This window comes from Mesoplodon mirus (assembly GCF_964341445.2).
Source record: "Mesoplodon mirus genome assembly, chromosome: 12".
Lineage (NCBI taxonomy): Eukaryota > Metazoa > Chordata > Mammalia > Artiodactyla > Ziphiidae > Mesoplodon > Mesoplodon mirus.
In genome coordinates this window covers 77,820,976-77,840,416 of record NC_138988.1, presented here as the reverse complement: position 1 = coordinate 77,840,416, position 19,441 = coordinate 77,820,976, and the positions used below count along the sequence as shown (strand labels likewise).

The 19,441-nt window shown below is 40.0% G+C and overlaps 1 protein-coding gene across 1 annotated transcript in view; it reads left to right on the top strand.

Annotated features, from left to right (window-relative positions):
- Nucleotides 1-19,441, top strand: part of RCAN2 (regulator of calcineurin 2) — a 266,217-nt gene that overhangs the window by 38,119 nt on the left and 208,657 nt on the right. Inside the window, exon 2 of the mRNA XM_082638014.1 lies at nt 3,468-3,694. Within this exon, the coding sequence (XP_082494140.1) occupies nt 3,470-3,694 (225 nt within the window). The 5' untranslated portion in view covers nt 3,468-3,469. The remainder of the gene's footprint in view (nt 1-3,467; nt 3,695-19,441) is intronic.

Below are 19,441 nucleotides of genomic sequence, written 5' to 3'. Positions count from 1 at the left end.
ATTTTGAGGGCTTTCTAGATGTACCACACTGAAGATATCTTGGATGAAGGCAGCTCAGTCTCTGCTCTCAAGAAATACCATTCTGGTTGGAGATACAGTAGTCGCAGTGTAGAATGAACTGTGTGAGGGCTAGGCTGGTACTCAGGGACTGCAAAGAAAGGATGCTAAATTCATGGGTCCTGGGGGAGGTCGGGGAACCCTCGTGGAAGAGTTGCCTTTTGAGCTGAAAGCAGCTGTTCTCTTTTGGATGAGCAACCTCAGATGTAGAAATAATGACAACATAAGTAAATCTTCTTAAGCTATGTAGGCAGTTGTTGCTGGAATTCTTTTAATCTTCAGCATTTCCTTTCTGTCTGTTTATGTGGGTTTACTAGAGGTTAGTGGTTATACCAAAGCATAATAGTCTTGCTCTGAGATGATCCTAATGATGTGCTTTTATAGTGTTTCCGAGTACATATCCTTTTACGAGTGATTAACACTGATTTTGATCACTTTTTTTTCCATCCCTATTTCATTCCTCCTCCTCTTCCTACTTAGCAGAGGGAGGCAGATAGGGTTTTTTGTTCCTGTTTTACAAACATAAATGGAGTCATAGAATGATCAATAGATTTCTCCAAATTATGAGGTGAGTCAGCAGTGGAACCGGGAAGAGAAACCAGGGTTTCTTTGTTCAACGCTCTGACTTCTAAAGTATTTCTCCATGTAAGTAGAATAAGTTGTTTGCCAAAAATGCATTCACCTTTTAAATCTTTACTGAAAGTAATGAGCTTAAAATAAAGTCTTACAAAGGTAATCGTATTGTTACAGCTTAGAACAGAAGTTAAGGCTATTTGGGTAGATTAAAATGAGTCCTGAGTGAGGCTTAATATTTGGTCTATTTAATTAATTTGTTCAGCAATGGATTTTAATTCTCTTTGAAAAAAAGAATAATTGAAACAGTCTCAGACCCGTTTAAGAACATTATGGGATCCATTCTGATTAATTTAAAAAATGTTAACTAAGAAGGACAGGATTAAAAATGAAATCAAAATTGACAATATCTATATTTCATGATACTGGATGATTGTAACTTTATTATCAAAAGGTTTTCCTATAATCCATTGATGAAAATACACCGGACCCTGGAACAAGATGGGTTTGAACTGTGCAGGTCCACGTATACACAGAATTTTTTCACTGAGTACGTTCTACAGGATCGGAGGTTGGTTGAATCCGCAGATGTGGAACCCTATATAAGGAGGGCCGACTCTAAAGTTATACTTGAATTTTCAACTGTGTGGTCTCTTGGTGCCCCTGACCCCCACGTTGTTCAAGGGTCACCTGTAAAAGTGTCTTAATGTTCTTTGTAATTATTTTTACTATTAAAATAATTAGTACTCTAATAATAATGTGATAGGCATTATGCATATTATGCTAAAATATCTGAAGCAACAGTGTAAATGAATATGAAGGGAAGTAAATACTTTTAAGTACTTCATTGAAATTTTTTCTTCTAATTAAAAATAGTCATAGGGAATTCATCCAGTGGTTAGGACTCCACTTTCACTGCCAAGGGCCTGGGTTCAGTCCCTGGTCAGGAAACTAAGATCTCACAAGCTGTGGAAGTGTGGCCAAAAAATAATAATAAAAAAAATTAAAAAAAATAAAAACTAAAAATGTGCATGTATTTTGAATTTATTATGGAAAAAAATAAAGCTTAAACCATGTACCATATTTTTATTTAAAATATGTATTTTATTGATTTAAATACAGAAAATGTTGCATTAATTGGAGTTTTGAGAACTTTAGAATACAGGAATGGTTCTATTATATTTTATATAGAATTACATTTTTATTTTCCACAATTGTAGTGATCTAATTTTTGAGTTATTATTTCAAATTCTTTAATTTTTGGCTCCTGTTCCCAACCAGGCCTAAGATTTTACATGTAATGCATCATTTATATTGCCATCAAATTCTGTTTATCAGGATGCCATTTAGGTTTTGTTTCTAGGAAAAATGAAAAAACAACCTCATCACAATACTGCATTCAGAGTTCAAGAGAGATATAGGTAGAAACCCATACTTGTGTGGGGATCTAGAATTTATGTCTTACCTAAACTTGACGAGGCCAGAGTGACACTTTGTGGTACTGCCTTTCTGTCTTTTACCCTGAGGTTCTGTATTGCTGGGATTAGGGGAAACAGAGGATGATCTAGCAGCCACATTGTAATTGCCAGGCAGTCTTATCTGGGTACCCGTGGGCAAGTTATTTCACCTTCTGGGACTTTAATCACTGATCTTTGAACAGAATAGTATGATTGATAGACATGAAAATAGATACAAAGGAAAAATATAGACATTGACTGTTGTTGAAGTATGCAGGAAAGCTGATGAAATCTATTGAATTATGTACCAGTATCAAAAATTGGAAAAAGTCTCCAACTGGCTGCAGTTGGGTAGAATTTTGAATGTAAGGGGTAATGAAATAATAGAATCATGGAACACAGGTAGATGAGATTAATACTGGAAAGCTTCACATTGGGGACTCTGAGGGTGGGGAATCTGTATACCTTGGATCAGCAAAGATAGTACTGATTTTTTAAGATCCAGAGTTCACAAATTAGAGTAATTACCCCAGGCAGAAGAGGGTGTGTGTGTGTCTGTGTGTGTCTGTGTGTGTGTCTGTGTGTCCTCATTTGGATAGATGATTAACTATTAGAGTTACCCTAATCAGGATTCAGGGGGTGATGAAATAGGTTATACTTCCTTAAATATAGACTTGCAGTAATTTTGATCTGCTTCATTTCCGTGGTATAGAAGAGCAGACTTTCGTGCCAAACTCCCTGAGTTTGAATCCTAGTCATGCCATTTTGTCATGGACCCTGTCAAAGTTACTTAATTGCTTTGTTCCTTAGTTTTTCCCCTCCGTAAAATGGGGATAATATTGATACCAACCACATAGATGGAGATTTGATAGGTCAGTTAAGGCACGCAAATCATTTAGAATCATTCCTGGAACTCAAGAAGTGATAAGCATTAGCAGTAATGGTCGTGGTATTATATAATTCATCATGTAACTTATCAAAGCACTTTCCTATGTGCATTTTTGTCTGAATCCATTTGATTCTCTTAAGGAAGCAAGGCTCAGAGAACTTAGGTAACTTTCCAAGGTTCCCAATCTAGTAAACACTGAATAGCTAGGCTGGAGCCCCTGGCCTCCAACTCCAGTCCTGCTCAAGTGGGTTTTTTCTTTGCCCATAGCTGGGACTGGATTCTTGCCCAGAAGCAGAGCTGTGTGGGAAGTTGTAACTCAGAGATCAAGGGGAAGATGTGAACTTGCTGGGTCTTCCCCCTTCTAATAGCCCCTGCTTCTCTTCCTAACTACACTCCCCTCTCTGCCCCAGACACTCCAGAACTGCGACCTTCAAACCAAGCTTTAAGGAATCGAATCCTACTCTAACATGCATCCGTCTCTGTATCCTCAGGAATGAGGGGAGACTCTTATTTCATTGGGATGAGGAGCCTGGGGCAGCAGGGGCACATCCCAGAAGATGGAGGACTCTTCCTGCTCTGCTGCATAGACAGAGACTGGGCTGTGACTCAGTGTTTCACGGAGGAGGCCTTTCAAGCAATCACGGACTTCACGGACCTCCCGAACTCACTGTTTGCATGCAACGTCCACCAGTCGGTATTTGAAGGGGATGAGAGCAAGGTAAGAGCCTTTCTGCTCCTGAAACAGGGGGAGATGTGGCATTATCCCCCCAATATTTCCATTGCTTCTTTGTGGTTAATGTTTGGAAGTTTTTGAAAATGTTTACTTGGCACTCTTCTTGGAATGCATAGCAAGAGCAGAAAAGCCTGTTCTATTATCAGTTGACATTGGAGGTACACACAACAAGGTTGTATGGGAGACTGTGTTGAATCAGATCTTGATGTGTGCCACTCAGAGGTCTGTCTAACAATGGTGTTGGGAATAGTGATTGCAGGGGATACCCCTTGGGCTAGGAAGCAGATGTTGTTAAAAAAAAAAAAAGTTTTATTTCCCCCTATTCTGCCCAAAACTTAATTTGCCTTTCCCTATGCAGCACAAGCTCTCTTTCCACCTTACTCTTCCTGCAGTTTGATGACTGTTCTAACAATAGTTTCTTAAATTGGGCCCCAAGTCCTGCAGCACTTATTAGAAAGGTAAATTGGTTGGCCATATGAGACTTGCTTTGCTCAAGTGGATAGAATTGTTTTGGGTGTGTTGTACGAATTTGCGTGAAAATGCTTAACTCCTTGATTTGAAATAATTAGGGAATGAGGTTGTCTATGTACAAGCATTTTCCAGAATATGAAGCTTCCATTTTAAGAGTCAGCTTGATTTAGTGGAAGCATTCTTGGCCACCAGAGTAAATATTCCTTTTGGAGGTCTTGCAAAAGTTTACTTCGGATTTCTCTGACGTTTTAACAGCAGAGTCTAAATGGATCAAACCTCCCCTTATGGATTTCTAATTGTAAAATCCATTACTAGGCTACGTTGTAAAACATAGCCAACATTTTTTTGGGGAAAGAGCCTTTCTTTTTCTACATTAAAGTATGGCTCTGTGTGAGATTAAGAGAAGGATTTATGATCGCTGTTTCACAAACTTGGACTGTTTTTGCCAACTGCTGAAGTCCAAACTCTGTTGCCTGAGCACAATTACTGGAAGTCTTTGTTCTGAATTTTATTGGTTTTGTAAGCAATCTTGATAGCCCAGAGGATTAGGAATTATTTCAAGCCATATAAAGGTAGTTTTATAATAATATTATTTTGGAGTTGAACAGTTGAAATGATGGGCTAAAAATAACTTGAAGTCCAAGGAATTATATGTGATTAGAACATCTAGAGTTATCATCAGCAGACTATTTGAAGTAAAAAAATGACACATAGCCTTTTTGAAAGAAACTGGGAATTTTGCTCTTGGATTATAACCAGGTTATAACACAGATTATAATTTATTCAGAGCAAGTCATTTCCCCTGAAATCTACCTGATGTTAACTATGAAACAAAGTTCTGTGTTTTCTTGTTCTCTCATCTATTTAAATATCAACAATTGGAAGGATTTTCCTTAGAGTTTTTTTTTATGTTAACATCTTTATTGGAGTCTAATTGTTTTACAATTGTGTGTTAGTTTCTGCTTTATAACAAAGTGAGTCAGCTATACATATCCATATATCTCCATATCTCCTCCATCTTGCATCTCCCTCCCACCCTCCCTATCCCACCCCTCTAGGGGGTCACAAAGCACCAAGCTGATCTCCCTGTGCTATGCGGCGGCTTCCCACTAGCTATCTATTTTACATTAAGTAGTATATAAAAGTCCATGCCACTCTCTTACTTTGTCCCAGCTTACCCTTGTCCCCACCATGCCCTCAAGTCCATTCTCTACGTCTGTGTCTTTAATCCTGTCCTGCCCCTAGGTTCTTCAGTACCTTTTTTTTTTAGATTCCATATCTATGTGTTAGCATACAGTATTTGTTTTTCTCTTTCTGACTTACTTCACTCTGTATGACAGACTCTAGGTCCATCCACCTCATTACAAATAACTCAATTTCGTTTCTTTTTATGGCTGAGTAATACTCCATTGTATATATGTGCTACATCTTCTTTATCCATTCATCCTTTGATAGACGCTTAGGTTGCTTCCATGTCCTGGCTATTGTAAATAGAGCTGCAATGAACATTGTGGTACATGACTCTTTTTGAATTATGGTTTTCTCGGGGTATATGCCCAGTAGTGGGATTGTTGGGTCATATGGTAGTTCTATTTTTAGTTTTTTAAGGAACCTCCGTACTGTTCTCCATAGTGGCTGGATCAGTTTACATTCCCACCAACAGTGCAAGAGTGTTCCCTTTTCTCCACACCCTCTCCAGCATTTGTTGTTTGCAGATTTTCTGATGATGCCCATTCTAACTGGTGTGAGGTAATACCTCATTATAGTTTTGATTTGCATTTCTCTACTGATTAGTGATGTTGAGCATCCTTTCATGTGTTTGTTAGCTATCTGTAGTCTTTTTTGGAGAAATGTCTATTTAGGTGTTCTGCCCATTTTTGGATTGGGTTGTTTGCTTTTTGATATTGAGCTGCATGAGCTGCTTGTAAATTTTGGAGATTAATCCTTTGTCAGTTGCTTCATTGGCAAATATTTTCTCCCATTCTGAGGGTTGTCTTTTCATCTTGTTTATGGTTTCCTTTGCAGTGCTAAAGCTTTGAAGTTTCATTAGGTCCCATTTGTTTATTTTTGTTTTTATTTCCATTTCTCTAGGAGGTGGGTCAAAAAGGATCTTGCTGTGATTTATGTCATAGAGTGTTCTGCCTATGTTTTCCTCTAAGGTTTTTATAGTGTCCGGCCTTACATTTAGGTCTTTAATCCATTTTGAGTTTATTTTTGTGTATGGTGTTAGGGAGTGTTCTAATTTCATTCTTTTACATGTAGCTGTCCACTTTTCCCAGCACCACTTATTGAAGAGACTGTCTTTTCTCCACTGTATATTCTTGCCTCCTTTATCAAAGATAAGGTGATCATACGTGCATGGGTTTATCTCTGTGCTTTCTATCCTGTTCCATTGATCTATATTTCTGTTTTTGTGCCAGTTACTTACTGTCTTGATTATTGTAGCTTTGTAGTATAGTCTGAAATCCGGGAGCCTGATTCCTCCAGCTCCATGTTTCTTTCTCAAGATTGCTTTGGCCATTTGGGGTCTTTTGTGTTTCCATACAAATTGTGAAATTTTTTGTTCTAGTTCTGTGAAAAATGCCATTGGTAGTTTGATAGGGATTGCATTGAATCTGTACATTGCTTTGGGTAGTATAGTCATTTTCACAATGTTGATTCTTCCAATCCAAGAACATGGTATCTCTCTCCATCTGTTTGTATCATCTTTAATTTCTTTCGTCAGTGTCTTATAGTATTTTGCATGCAGGTCTTTTGTCTCCATAGGTAGGCTTATTCCTAGGCATTTTATTCTTTTTGTTGCAGTGGTAACTGGGAGTGTTTCCTTAATTTCTCTTTCAGATTTTTCATCATTAGTGTATAGGAATGCAAGAGATTTCTGTACATTAATTTTGTATCTGCTACTATACCAAATTCATTGATTAGCTCTAGTAGTTTTCTGGTAGCATCTTTATGAGTCTCTATGTATAGTAGCATGTCATCTGCAAACAGTGACGGCTTTACTTCTTCTTTTCCAATTTGGATTCCTTTTATTTCTTTTTCTTCTCTGATTGCTGTGGCTAAAACTTCCAAAACTATGTTGAATAATAGTGGTGAGAGTGGAGAACCTTGTCTTGTTCCTGATCTTAGAGGAAATGGTTTCAGTTTTTCACCATTGAGAATGATGTTGGCTGTGGGTTTGTCATATGTGGCCTTTATTATGTTGAGGTAGGTTCTCTCTATGCCTACTTTTCTGGAGGGTTTTTATCATAAATGGGTGTTGAATTTTGTCAAACGCTTTTTCTGCATCTATTGAGATGATCATATGGTTTTTCTCCTTCAATTTGTTAATATGGTGTATCACATTGATTGACTTGCATATATTGAAAAATCCTTGCATTCCTGGGATAAACCCCACTTGATCATGGTGTATGATCCTTTTAATGTGCTGTTGGATTCTGTTTGCCAGTATTTTGTTGAGGATTTTTGCATCTATGTTCATCAGTGATACTGGCCTCCGCTTTTCTTTCTTTGTGACATCTTTGTCTGGTTTTGGTACCTGGGTGATGGTCGCCTCTTAGAATGATTTTGGGAGTGTTCCTCCCTCTGCTGTATTCTGTAAGAGTTTCGGAAGGATAGGTGTTAGCTCTTCTCTAAACGTTTGATAGAACTCTCCTGTGAAGCCATCTGGTTCTGGGTTTTTATTTGTTGGAAGATTTTTAATCACAGTTTTAATTTCAGTGCTTGTGATTGGTCTGTTTATATTTTCTGTTTCTTCCTGGTTCAGTCTTGGAAGGTTGTGCTTTTCGAAGAATTTGTCCATTTCTTCCAGGTTGTCCATATTATTGGCATATAGTTTCTTGTAGTAATCTCTCATGATCCTTTGTATTTCTGCATTGTCAGTTGTTAGTTCTCCTTTTTCATTTCTAATTCTATTGATTTGAGTCTTCTCCCTTTTTTTCTTGATGAGTCTGGCTAATGCTTTATCAATTTTGTTTATCTTCCCAGATAACCACGTTTTAGTTTTAGTGAACTTTGCTATCATTTCCTTCATTTCTTTTTCATTTATTTCTGATCTGATCTTTATGATTTCTTTCCTTCTGCTAACTTTGCCATTTTTTGTTGTTGTTCTTCTTCTTTCTCTGATTCCTTTAGGTGTAAGGTTAGGTTGTTTATTTGAGATGTTTCTTGTTTCCTGCGGTAGGATTGTATTGCTATAAACTTCCCTCTTAGAACAGCTTTTGCTGCATCCCATAGGTTTGGGTTGTCGTACTTTCATTGTCATTTGTTTCTGGGTATTTTCTGATATCCTCTTTGATTTCTTCAGTGATCTCTTGGTTATTAAGTAGTGTATTGTTTAGCCTCCATGTGTTTGTATTTTTTACTGATTTTTTCCTGTAATTGGTATCTAGTCTCATAGCATTGTGGTTGGAAAAGATACTTGATATGATTTCAATTTTCTTAAATTTACCAAGGCTTGATTTGTGACCCAAGATATGATCTATCCTGGAGAATGTTCCATGAGCACTTGAGAAGAAAGTGTATTCTGTTGTTTTTGCATAGAATGTCCTCTAAATATCAATTAAGTCCATCTTGTTTAATGTATCATTTAAAGCTTGTGTTTCTTTACTTATTTTCATTTTGGATGATCTGTCCATTGGTGAAAGTGGGTTGTTAAAGTCCCCTACTATGATTGTGTTACTGTCAATTTCCCCTTTCTTGGCTGTTAGCATTTGCCTTATATATTGAGGTGCTCCTATGTTGGGTGCATAAATATTTACAATTGTTATATCTTCTTCTTGGATTGATGCCTTGATCATTATGTAGTGTCCTTTTTTGTCTCTTGTAATAGTCTGTATTTTAAAGTCTATTTTGTCTGATAGGAGAATTGCTACTCCATGTTTCTTTTGATTTCCATTTGCATGGAATATCTTTTTCCATCCCCTCACTTTCAGTCTGTATGTGTCCCTAGGTCTGAAGTGGGTCTCTTGTAGACAGCATATATACAGATCTTATTTTGTATCCATTCAGCCAGTCTGTGTCTCTTGGTTGGAGCAATTAATCCATTTACATGTAAGGTAATTATCGAAATGTATGTTCTTATTACCATTTTCTTAATTGTTTTGGGTTTGTTATTTTAGGTCTTTTCCTTCTCTTGTGTTTCCTGCCTAGAGTAGTTCCTTTAGCATTTGTTGTAAAGCTGGTTTGCTAGTGCTGAATTCTCTTAGCATTTGCTTGTCTGTAAAGGTTTTAATTTTTCCATGAATCTGAATGAGATCCTTGCTGGGTAGAGTAATCTTGGTTGTAAGCTCTTCCCTTTCATCACTTTAAATATGTCCTGTCACTCTCTTCTAGCTTACAGAGTTTCTGCTGAAAGATCAGCTGTTAACCATATGGGGATTCCCTTGTATGTTATTTGTTGTTTTTTTCCTTGCTGCTTTTATTATTTTTTCTTTGTAGTTAATATTTATAGTTTGATTAATATGTGTCTTGGCTTGTTTCTCCTTGGATTTATCCTGTATGGGACTCTCTGTGCTTCCTGGACTTGATTGACTATTTCCTTTCCCATATTAGGGAAGTTTTCAACTATAATCTCTTCAAATATTTTCTCAATACTTTTCTTTTTCTCTTCTTCTTCTGGGACCCCTATAATTTGAATGTTGGTGCATTTAATGTTGCCCTAGAGGTCTCTGAGACTGTCCTCAATTCTTTTCATTCTTTTTTTCTTTATTCTGCTCTGCAGTAGTTATTTCCACTATTTTATCTTCCAGGTCCCTTATCTGTTCTTCTGCCTCAGTTATTCTGCTATTGATTCCTTCTAGAGAATTTTTAATTTCATTTATTGTGTTGTTCATCATTGTTTGTTTGCTGTTTAGTTCTTCTAGGTCCTTGTTAAACATTTCTTTTATTTTCTCCATTTTATTTCCAAGATTTTGTATCATCCTTACTATCATTACTCTGAATTCTTTTTCAGGTAGACTGCCTATTTCCTCTTCATTTGTTAGGTCTGGTGGGTTTTTACCTTGCTCCTTCATCTGCTGTGTGTTTCTCTGTCTTCTCATTTTGCTTAACTTACTGTGTTTGTGGTCTCCTTTTCACAGGCTGCAGGTTTGTAGTTCCTGTTGTTTTTGGTGTCTGCCCCCAGTGGCTAAGGTTGGTTCAGTGGGTTGTGTAGGCTTCCTGGTGGAGGGGACTGGTGCCTCTGTTTTGGTGGGTGAGGCTGGATCTTGTCTTTCTGGTGGGCAGGGCCACATCCGGTGTGTGTTATGGGGTGCCTGTGACCTTATTATGATTTTAGGCAGCCTCTCTACTAATGGGTGGGGTTGTGTTTCTGTCTTGCTAGTTGTTTGGCATAGCGTGTCCAGCACTGTAGCTTGCTGGTCATTGAGTGGAGCTGGATCTTAGCATTGAGATGGAGATCTCTGGGAGAGCTTTTGCCATTTGATATTATGTGGAGCCAGGAGGTCTCTGGTGGACCAATGTCCTGAACTTGGCTCTCCCACCTCAGAGGCACAGGCCTGACACCCGTCCAGAGCACCAAGACCCTTTCAGCCATATGGCTCCAAAGAAAAGGGAGAAAAAAAGAAAGAATAAATAATAAAATAAAATAAAGTAAAATAAAATAAAAGTTATTAAAATAAAAAATGTTATTAAAAATAAAAAAATTAAAAAGTAATAAAAAAAAGAAAGAAGAGAGCAACCAAACCAAAAAACAAATCCACCAATTTTAACAAGTCCTAAAAACTATACTAAAAAATAAAAAACAAAAACGGATGGACAGAACTCTAGGAGAAATGTAAAAGCAAAGCTATAGAGACAAAATCACACAAAGAAGCATACACATACACACTCAGAAAAAGAGAAAAAGGAAAAAAATATATATATGTATAAAAAAAAGGAAGAGAGCAACTGAATCAATGAACAAATCTACCAATGATAATAAACTTTAAATACTAAACTAAGATAAACAGAAAACCAGAAAGAAATTAGATGCAGAAAGCAAACCCCAAGTCTACAGTTGCTCCAAAGTCTACCGCCTCAATTTGGGATGATTTGTTGTCTATTCAGGTATTCCACTGTTGTGGGGTACATCAAGTTGGTTGTGGAGATTTAATCCACTGCTCCTGAGGCTGCTGGGAGAGATTTCCCTTTCTCTTCTTTGTTTGCACAGCTCCCGGGGCTCAGCTTTGGATTTGGCTCCGCCTCTGCGTGTAGGTCACCAGAGGGCATCTGTTCCTGCCCAGACAGGACGGGGTTAAAGGAGCAGCTGATTTGGGGGGCTCTGGCTAACTTAGACCGTGGGGAGGAAGGGGTACGGATGCGGGGTGAGCCTGCGGCAGCAGAGGCCGACATGATGTTGCACCAGCCTGGGGTGCACCGTGCGTTCTCCTGGGGACGTTGTCCCTGGATCACGGGACCCTGGCAGTGGCGGGCTGCACAGGCTCCCAGGAGGGGAGTTGTGGACAGTGACCTGTGCTCATACACAGGCCTCTTGGTGGCGGCAGCAGCAGCCTTAGCGTCTCATGCCCGTCCCTGCTGTCTGCGCTGATAGCCGCGGCTCGCGCCCATCTCTGGAGCTCGTTTAGGTGGCACTCTGAATCCCCTCTCCTCCTGCACCCGGAAACAATGGTCTCTTGCCTCTTAGGCAGGTCCAGACTTTTTCCTGGACTCCCTCCGGGCTAGCTGTGGTGCACTAGCCCCTTCAGGCTGTGTTCACGCAGCCAACCCCAGTCCTCTCCCTGGGATCCAACCGAAGCCCGAGCCTCAGCTCCCAGCCCCGCCCGTCCCGGCGGGTGAGCACACAAGCCTCTTGGGCTGGTGAGTGCTGGTCGGCACCGATCCTCTGTGTGGGAATCTCTCTGCTTTGCCCTCTGCACCCCTGTTGCTGTGCTCTCCTCTGTGCCTCCGAAGCTTCCCCCCTGCCACCTGCAGTCTCCGCCAGTGAAGGGGCTTCTAGTGTGTGGAAACCTTTCCTCCTTCACAGCTCCCTCCCACTGGTGCAGGTCCCATCCCTATTCTTTTGTCTCTGTTTATTCTTTTTTCTTTTGCCCTACCCAGGTACGTGGGGAGTTTCTTGCCTTTTGGGAGGTCTGAGGTCTTCTGCCAGCGTTCAGTGGGTGTTCTGTAGGAGTTGTTCCACATGGAGATGTATTTCTGATGTATTTGTGGGGAGGAAGGTGATCTCCACATCTTACTCCTCCGCCATCTTGAAGGTCTCCCCCTTAGAGGTTTAATGGGTGTTTTGATTCTTTCCTGATTAAATCATTCTCAGTCGATTGAAACAAGGAGATTTAGGAAGGAGCTAATCTCAGTCAGGAAGGCTGCTCAAGAATGGTTTATCAGCTGAACCAGAATTGGTTACGTAGAAGGACAGGGGCCTGGGGGGAGTTCACGGGAATCTGCCCACATCTATTTTGCTATTCTGATCTGTGACTGAATAATGGATTACCAAATATTCTCATTTAATTTGTATACGAAGTTGGTAAATCGCAGCTTAACAAATAGTGTTGGGTTTTAAAGTGACCTTGATAAAATATTGAGATGAAATCAATAAGATGTATTTCAGTGGAACCAGTTTCAAATGATTTAGATTACATCTTTATAGCCAAGGATGTGAATTTTATAATTGGCCCATGCCTACCTAATGAAAGTTATTAAATGAGACAGAATGTCTTCCGGCTTGGTGTGATTTTATAGCCCCCATTCTGTGGACAGTCTCTGGGATACCAAATAATCTGATCCAGATTCAGTTTTGATTTAGTTATATATACAGGGTTTAGGGTGATAAAGCAAGATGATCAGATACCAAAAGAATTGATAATAGAGGCACGATCACTGGGGCTCTAGGAAAAAAAGTGTTTGGGGAGGCTCATGCCTCCCATTTTTACTGCCACATGTTTCTCTTTATATTCCAGACCTTTCTATTCCTCTCTTTACCTCCATTCCCGCCACCCCCCCCCCACTATCTTAATAAAGCTCACTTGCCTTGTACGTCATTCTCTCAGGATATCCTTCCCACAGTGTTCAAAGTTCATGAATCTGAGCCAGGAATTCTGATGATGTTTATCTTTCCCAACGGATGGACGTTGGGGGCACTGTGCAAAGTTGGTGGCAGATATTTTTAGGTAGAGGGAAAAGAATCAAGAATGCTTTCCAGCACTTGTATTTGCCTGTGGGGCAAGGCTGGCCATGGGGATTGTCTAAAGTATTTGGCTTTGGGAAGATGCCTTCAGCAGCCTGGAATTATCTGAGAGATAAGACATCAGAAATGATGCTTGGTTTTCATTTCAGAGGTCCAGGTGGTTAGGTGGTAAGATATGTAACTTTCTTGGGTGAAGTTTTCTTTTCTGGCAAACAGACTTTTGATTCATTGTTTCTTGATATTGATGGCCTAGAGTTTAGCTTGTTTGTTCAGTTATTATAAAGCATACATTTTAACTTCCTTAGCTGAGTGGGAATTTATAAAGCTCTTGTTTTCTGACTATCATGATTAAGTCTTGCAGTAATCTCTTCTCAATTTTCCCATCTGTCTGAGACACTTTTCCTAAGCCCTTTTCCTTTTTGAAGTAATTTGGAAAGTACTGACTTGGACTGCTCTTAATATAGGTAACACCATAGGAGATGATCTTCTGGTTATGTCTGTTTCTGCTTATCAGTATGATAAATATTCTGAGATGCTCATTTCTGCTATCCTATTTAAATTCTAAGTTCTGACACCTACAGAACAATTTTTTCAAACAGCTTCATGAGACCGTGATGTTCACTCCAATTTTTTGTTAGGCAGAATTCTGTGAGATTGTATTTTGATTTGACGCTTTTGCAAGGAGCGAGTATATACTTCAGTGTGGCTTGTTGTGGTCCAGATGGTTGGGATTTGTTTATATAACACAAAGGAGAACCAGAGCTGGAGAAAATTGGCATCTGAAACCAATAATGCAGATTGCTGTTTGCATGCTACAGCTTGCAGCATAAATATTTTTGTATGAAACACATTTAGAACCGGGAGCTTCACAGCAGGCAACACCTAAAAGTTATTAGGGGGTCAGTTAACCTTTGGCATTTTCCCCGGATTGCCTTTCTACATCCAGCTGGGCTGCAAAATTCATCTTAAGACAGGTGAGGCTGGAGGGGCACCCTGAGGGCTGCCCTGTGTCTGTGCTGAAGATAAGTAAGGCTTTGCTCGATGGGACACTGGCAGTCACTGGTAGCTAAAGGGGAACAGTGTATCAAACCACCGTGAAACCTTTAGCCAAATTCAGTTCAAAAAAGAGAAGCTTGAAAGGTGAGTTGTTATGGGCCTCCAAAAAAATTGTATTCATTTAGTTCAGTGGTAATAATAATAATATAACAGCAGTAGCAAACCTTACATAGCCTGTAGCAAGTTGCCTCATACTCTTCCGAATGCCTTCTAGACATTAAGCCCTTTAATCACCATGACAACCCTATGGGGGCGGTGTCTTTCTGCCTCTCTACCTCCTGGGCACGTGGAAGGGTTGTATTCCCTGGACCCTTCTGTCTAGTTCCGCCCAATGTATTGATATAAGCAGAAGTGACCTGTGTCACTTCCAGGCCAAGCATTTAATTGCCAATATTTGACACTGAAGAATGTTCTTTTTACTCTGCTCGGGCAACTGGCAATGTGCCAGGTGTGCCGTTCAGACAGTTTGGCTCACGGACTGAGGGCAAGGATGACACAGAGCAGGGTCCTGGGTGACCTGTGATAAACATGCAATGTGACTACAGCAACAAGAAAAGCCTTTGCTGCTTTAAGGCCCTGGAATTTGGGAGTTTGTTGTTGGAATATAACTTAGTCCACCTAGGTTGATACAGTAAGTATGATTACACAGAGGAGTTGCCCATGGTTTCACAGCTGGAGTGGCAGAGCAGGGATTCAAACCTACGGAGTCTGTGCTCTTAAACATTATGCGAGGGCTTCCCTGGTGGCGCCGTGGTTGAGAGTCCGCCTGCCGATGCAGGGGACACGGGTTCGTGCCCCGGTCTGGGAGGATCCCACATGCTGCGGAGCGGCTGGGCCTGTGAGCCATGGCCACTGAGCCTGCGCGTCCGGAGCCTGTGCTCCGCAACGGGAGAGGCTACAACAGTGAGAGACCTGTGTACCGCAAAAAAAAAAAAAAAAAAAAAAACAAAAAAAACATTATGTGATACTGCCTCTTGATATACAAATATTTATTGAAAACAGGTATGATGCTTGGCTCTGGGGATGCAGTGGTGAACAAGACAGCATAAACGCATTGAATTTAAAGTCTACCAAAGAAAACAATTCAAATAAAACAAACATAATAAATCCAGTGATGCTAAAATCAAAAGGGCATTTAATATATATTTTCAACTATACTCGATGCCTTATATACACACACGTACACATGCACAAAAGATTTTCTTGTTTTTGTTATGTTTTGTTTTGCTTTTTAAATAAGCGGGCATTTCTGCCAACCATTAATGGCTGTATTCTTCCAGAAAGGGCATAAGATCAGAGGCCTAGCGCTTTGGGTTTCTTAGGCTTTGTGCTTCTCATAAATAGATCATCTCAATGCCTTGTGAGTGGCTGGAGTGATTCTAGGTTCAAAGATGTATATCTTTCATTCAACATCACCACTAATAAAATAAACCAGCTCCTTCTAGAGCTCAGCTGAGGACGCAGTGACCTAGTCTAACACTGGCAGCATTATGTAGTCACTCTCAAGGATTTTAGAAGGTTAATCTGGTTATTTGCAATTTTTACTTGATTCCCCACATAAGATTTGCCTTTACTCCAGTCTGTAGAGGGATGTGAATGTTCCCTTTGTACTTTACAACTGCAGGTCCACAATCTCTTATCTGCAGTACCGAAATCTGAAAAGCTCTGGAAACTTTCTTTATAACCCATTTTAAGACAAAACTTCACTTGACCCAATTCATTCAGAATCTAACCAGGACTGGTGAGAAGCTTCTTGTTGTGTGAATATTCATCCATCTCTTTGCAAAAATATTCCTGTCTTTAACCACCGGGGACTGCCCCAGACCTTGATGGAGCATTACACAGCATGAGGTATGCGTACCGTATTACATGCTAAATCCGCAAATTCTGAATTGCAATCATATCAGGCCCTAAGAACTTCAGACGGTGGGTTGTGGACCTGTAGAATATATAAAAATGCACTCACACCACATGTTCAAAAAGAAGGATGAATGCATCACTGAAATCTGGAATGCCATCAAGAAGAGTGATTAAATATATGTTTCCCATAATGAGATCTTGTGTTTATTAGAAATAAAGGACACATTGAACACAAGATGGGCCCATTCAGTTAGTTTAATAATAGTAATAACAATAATATTAATTATGGCAGCAGCAAACCTTACATAGCATGTAGCAAGGTGCCACATACTCTTCGGAATGCTTTCTAGACGTTAAGCCCTTTAATCGCCATGAAAACCCTTTGGTGTGGATACTGCCTGAGTGACCTTCCCGAGTCAAACTCTGACAGTCTCTGAGTCTCCTTCTTTGAGTGGCTACAGTTGAAAGCCTCTGACCTTGACCTGCGGTCACTGCTCATCCTGCCCTCATCCCTTCACCTGGTTCCTGACTAATGGTCTGGTCTGGGTCCAGAGGAAAGACTCCTAGCCCATCAGGGAGAGAGTTACTGTTCCATGCAAGTGGTTGTCTTAACTCAGAGGAGTTTCCATTGTAAAACATTTATGTCACCCCCACGTGTTTTGCCTCTCTATACCCTGAAATTCTGGAAGGCAGTCAAAATTTGTATTCTCCTTCATTGTATTTCCAGCACCTTGCTGGATCTCACAGATTGTAGGTAATCAATGTTGAATCGGACCTCCACTTCAGTGGTGACTACATGAAGATACAGAGGGATGAATTTGCCAGGATCGGCTGATTAATTAGAGAAACAGTCTAGAGCCGAGTGAGGCTTCTGGACATTTAAGTCTAGTTCATTACCCACCGTACATCTCCATCTCTAAATTCTACCATGGAAAACGGGTTCTAGAAATAAAGGTGGCTGTCCATCAGCATAACATTCAAGTCCAAACATATTGAATATAAGACAGAGAGAACTCAGGTGATTCAACAGCAAGATTCAAATTAAACGTCAATGCATTGAGTCCATATCACTCTTGCAGCTAAGTAACACTCATATGAATAAACCTGTTTTACATGTCAATTTATATTTACATGGTATTTTAAGTTTTTAGAGGTGACTGACTTATTTACTAAGCCAAGAGAGTAAAAATTAAGTGTCTTAAACACATTTGTTTCCATAATCACTCCTAGAGAAGAAAAGGGAGAGATAAGAAAAGAAAAAAGAAAAGGCAGCAAGGAAAGATGAAATCCAGTGCTTTAGAAGACCTTGGGAATCTTGTTATGGGGATAGTTTAAAGATGGTTGAAAAATTCATGCTGAGGTTACGTACCAAAGGACGAACAAGCAGGTTAAATTTTTATCTGTAGTTTGTGTCGCTGAATATAGGTTGCAAAAAATAAAAATGAAGTGAACTATTGTGACCTAAGGGTGGGGAAAGGACAACCAAGCATTAATTTTATTTATTTATTTATTTTTTAATTATTATTTTTTAACATCTTTATTGGAGTTTAATTGCTTTACAATGGTGTGTTAGTTTCTGCTTTATAACAAAGTGAATCAGTTATACATATACATATGTTCCCATATCTCCTCCCTCTTGCATCTCCCTCCCTCCCACCCTCCCTATCCCACCCCTCTAGGTGGTCATGAAGCACTGAGCTGATCTCCCTGTGCTATGTGGCTGCTTCCCATAGCTATCTATTTTACATTTGGTAGTGTATATATGTCCACAAGCATTAATTTTAAATATTAAAGCAGGAAATTGTTAAATTAGATACCACATATTCAAAGAATATACTAAAGAGTGTCACCGTTTCTCTTGTGCCATCCATTACAGGTGGAGGTGACATTCACAGCTTTCTTTGTTGTTTTCAAGAATGTTTAAATTGTAAAAAGACAGTGCCTATCATTGTACTCAGTAAGTTGGTCCTGTTTTCTCTTTTCTCTGGACAATGACTGGGAACCATAATTAGTCACCGCTAATCACTTGGAGACACCTGCCAGATGACAGCCCAGCGTGGGGCAGATTTGAAAGCTGCTGTAGGACATTCCCTGGAACCTTAACCTTTCTTGAAGTGACTAAAATATTCCAGAGGCATATTTAGTGGCTTGCTTCTCCACAGCACTGAGTAACCCCCTGGGGCTCAGGCGCCTGACAAGCCACTCAAAATGCCCCACTTAACAACCTGGAAATAATTGAGGCAGTGGGAAGAATTAAGCCCGAAGCACAGAGAGCTTTCTGTGCCAAACTAGTGGGTGAGCGTGCATTCCTGTTGGAACCTGGGGAAAAACAGCTGCCATGTTCTGAGGAGTCTGGGATGCTATTAAAGAGGGACTTGGAGCTTTCTTCCCTTTTTGGAAAAATGAAGGTGCTTGAAACCCAGTTCATATGGTTTCCATCAGAGCTACTCGTAGCCTGTTCAGTGACTCTGTGACTTGTTAGAAGGGACTTCCACGGGCAGAAGTTGTCTTAGGGCACACTGCCTGAGACAAGGCAGGTGAATTTGTAAAAATGGCACCCTTTCCTCTCAGCTGATGGGGTAGCTGAAGGCCTGAGCAGTTGTGGTTGGCTTGACAGGTGGAGGGCAGGCTGGATTTCACCCTCCACTCTCTTCCCGGACCAGGAGCTCTTGAGAAATGCACAAAAGTCACACCCATCACAGCTTTCCAGGTCTATTATGATCATTGTCAATTATTTCCAATTTAAAAGGATTTATAAATTCAAGGATAATTATTGCATTCTCTTGCCTAAGAACATTACTTTTTTTAAGATGTGGTTTTGGAGATGGAGCCCAGGGGAAGGGCGGGGGAAGATTAAGACTTATTATTATCTTTCCTTGCGCTCACCAGCTAAAGTTGGCCTGGGCTTCACCTGGCCTTTTTCAGCTTTTTTGACTCTGGTCCCAGTTTCGTGGTCACGAAATTCTTTGCCAACTTAGAGATAACCAGAGAAAGTCAGAGAGTTTGGACATGAACTTTAAAACTCTGCCAAGCATTGCAGGCCTGACATTTAGCTCAATGGATGAGATCAGTGTGATATAGATGAGCCAATTGCCGATTCCATTAGTGTCACGTGACATTTACTCTGTGAGAGTGGGGTTATTAGTGTGCTGCTTATACATGTATTTCATTATTGTCTACTCAACCATACTCCCCTATATAGAATATATAGAAATATAACATGT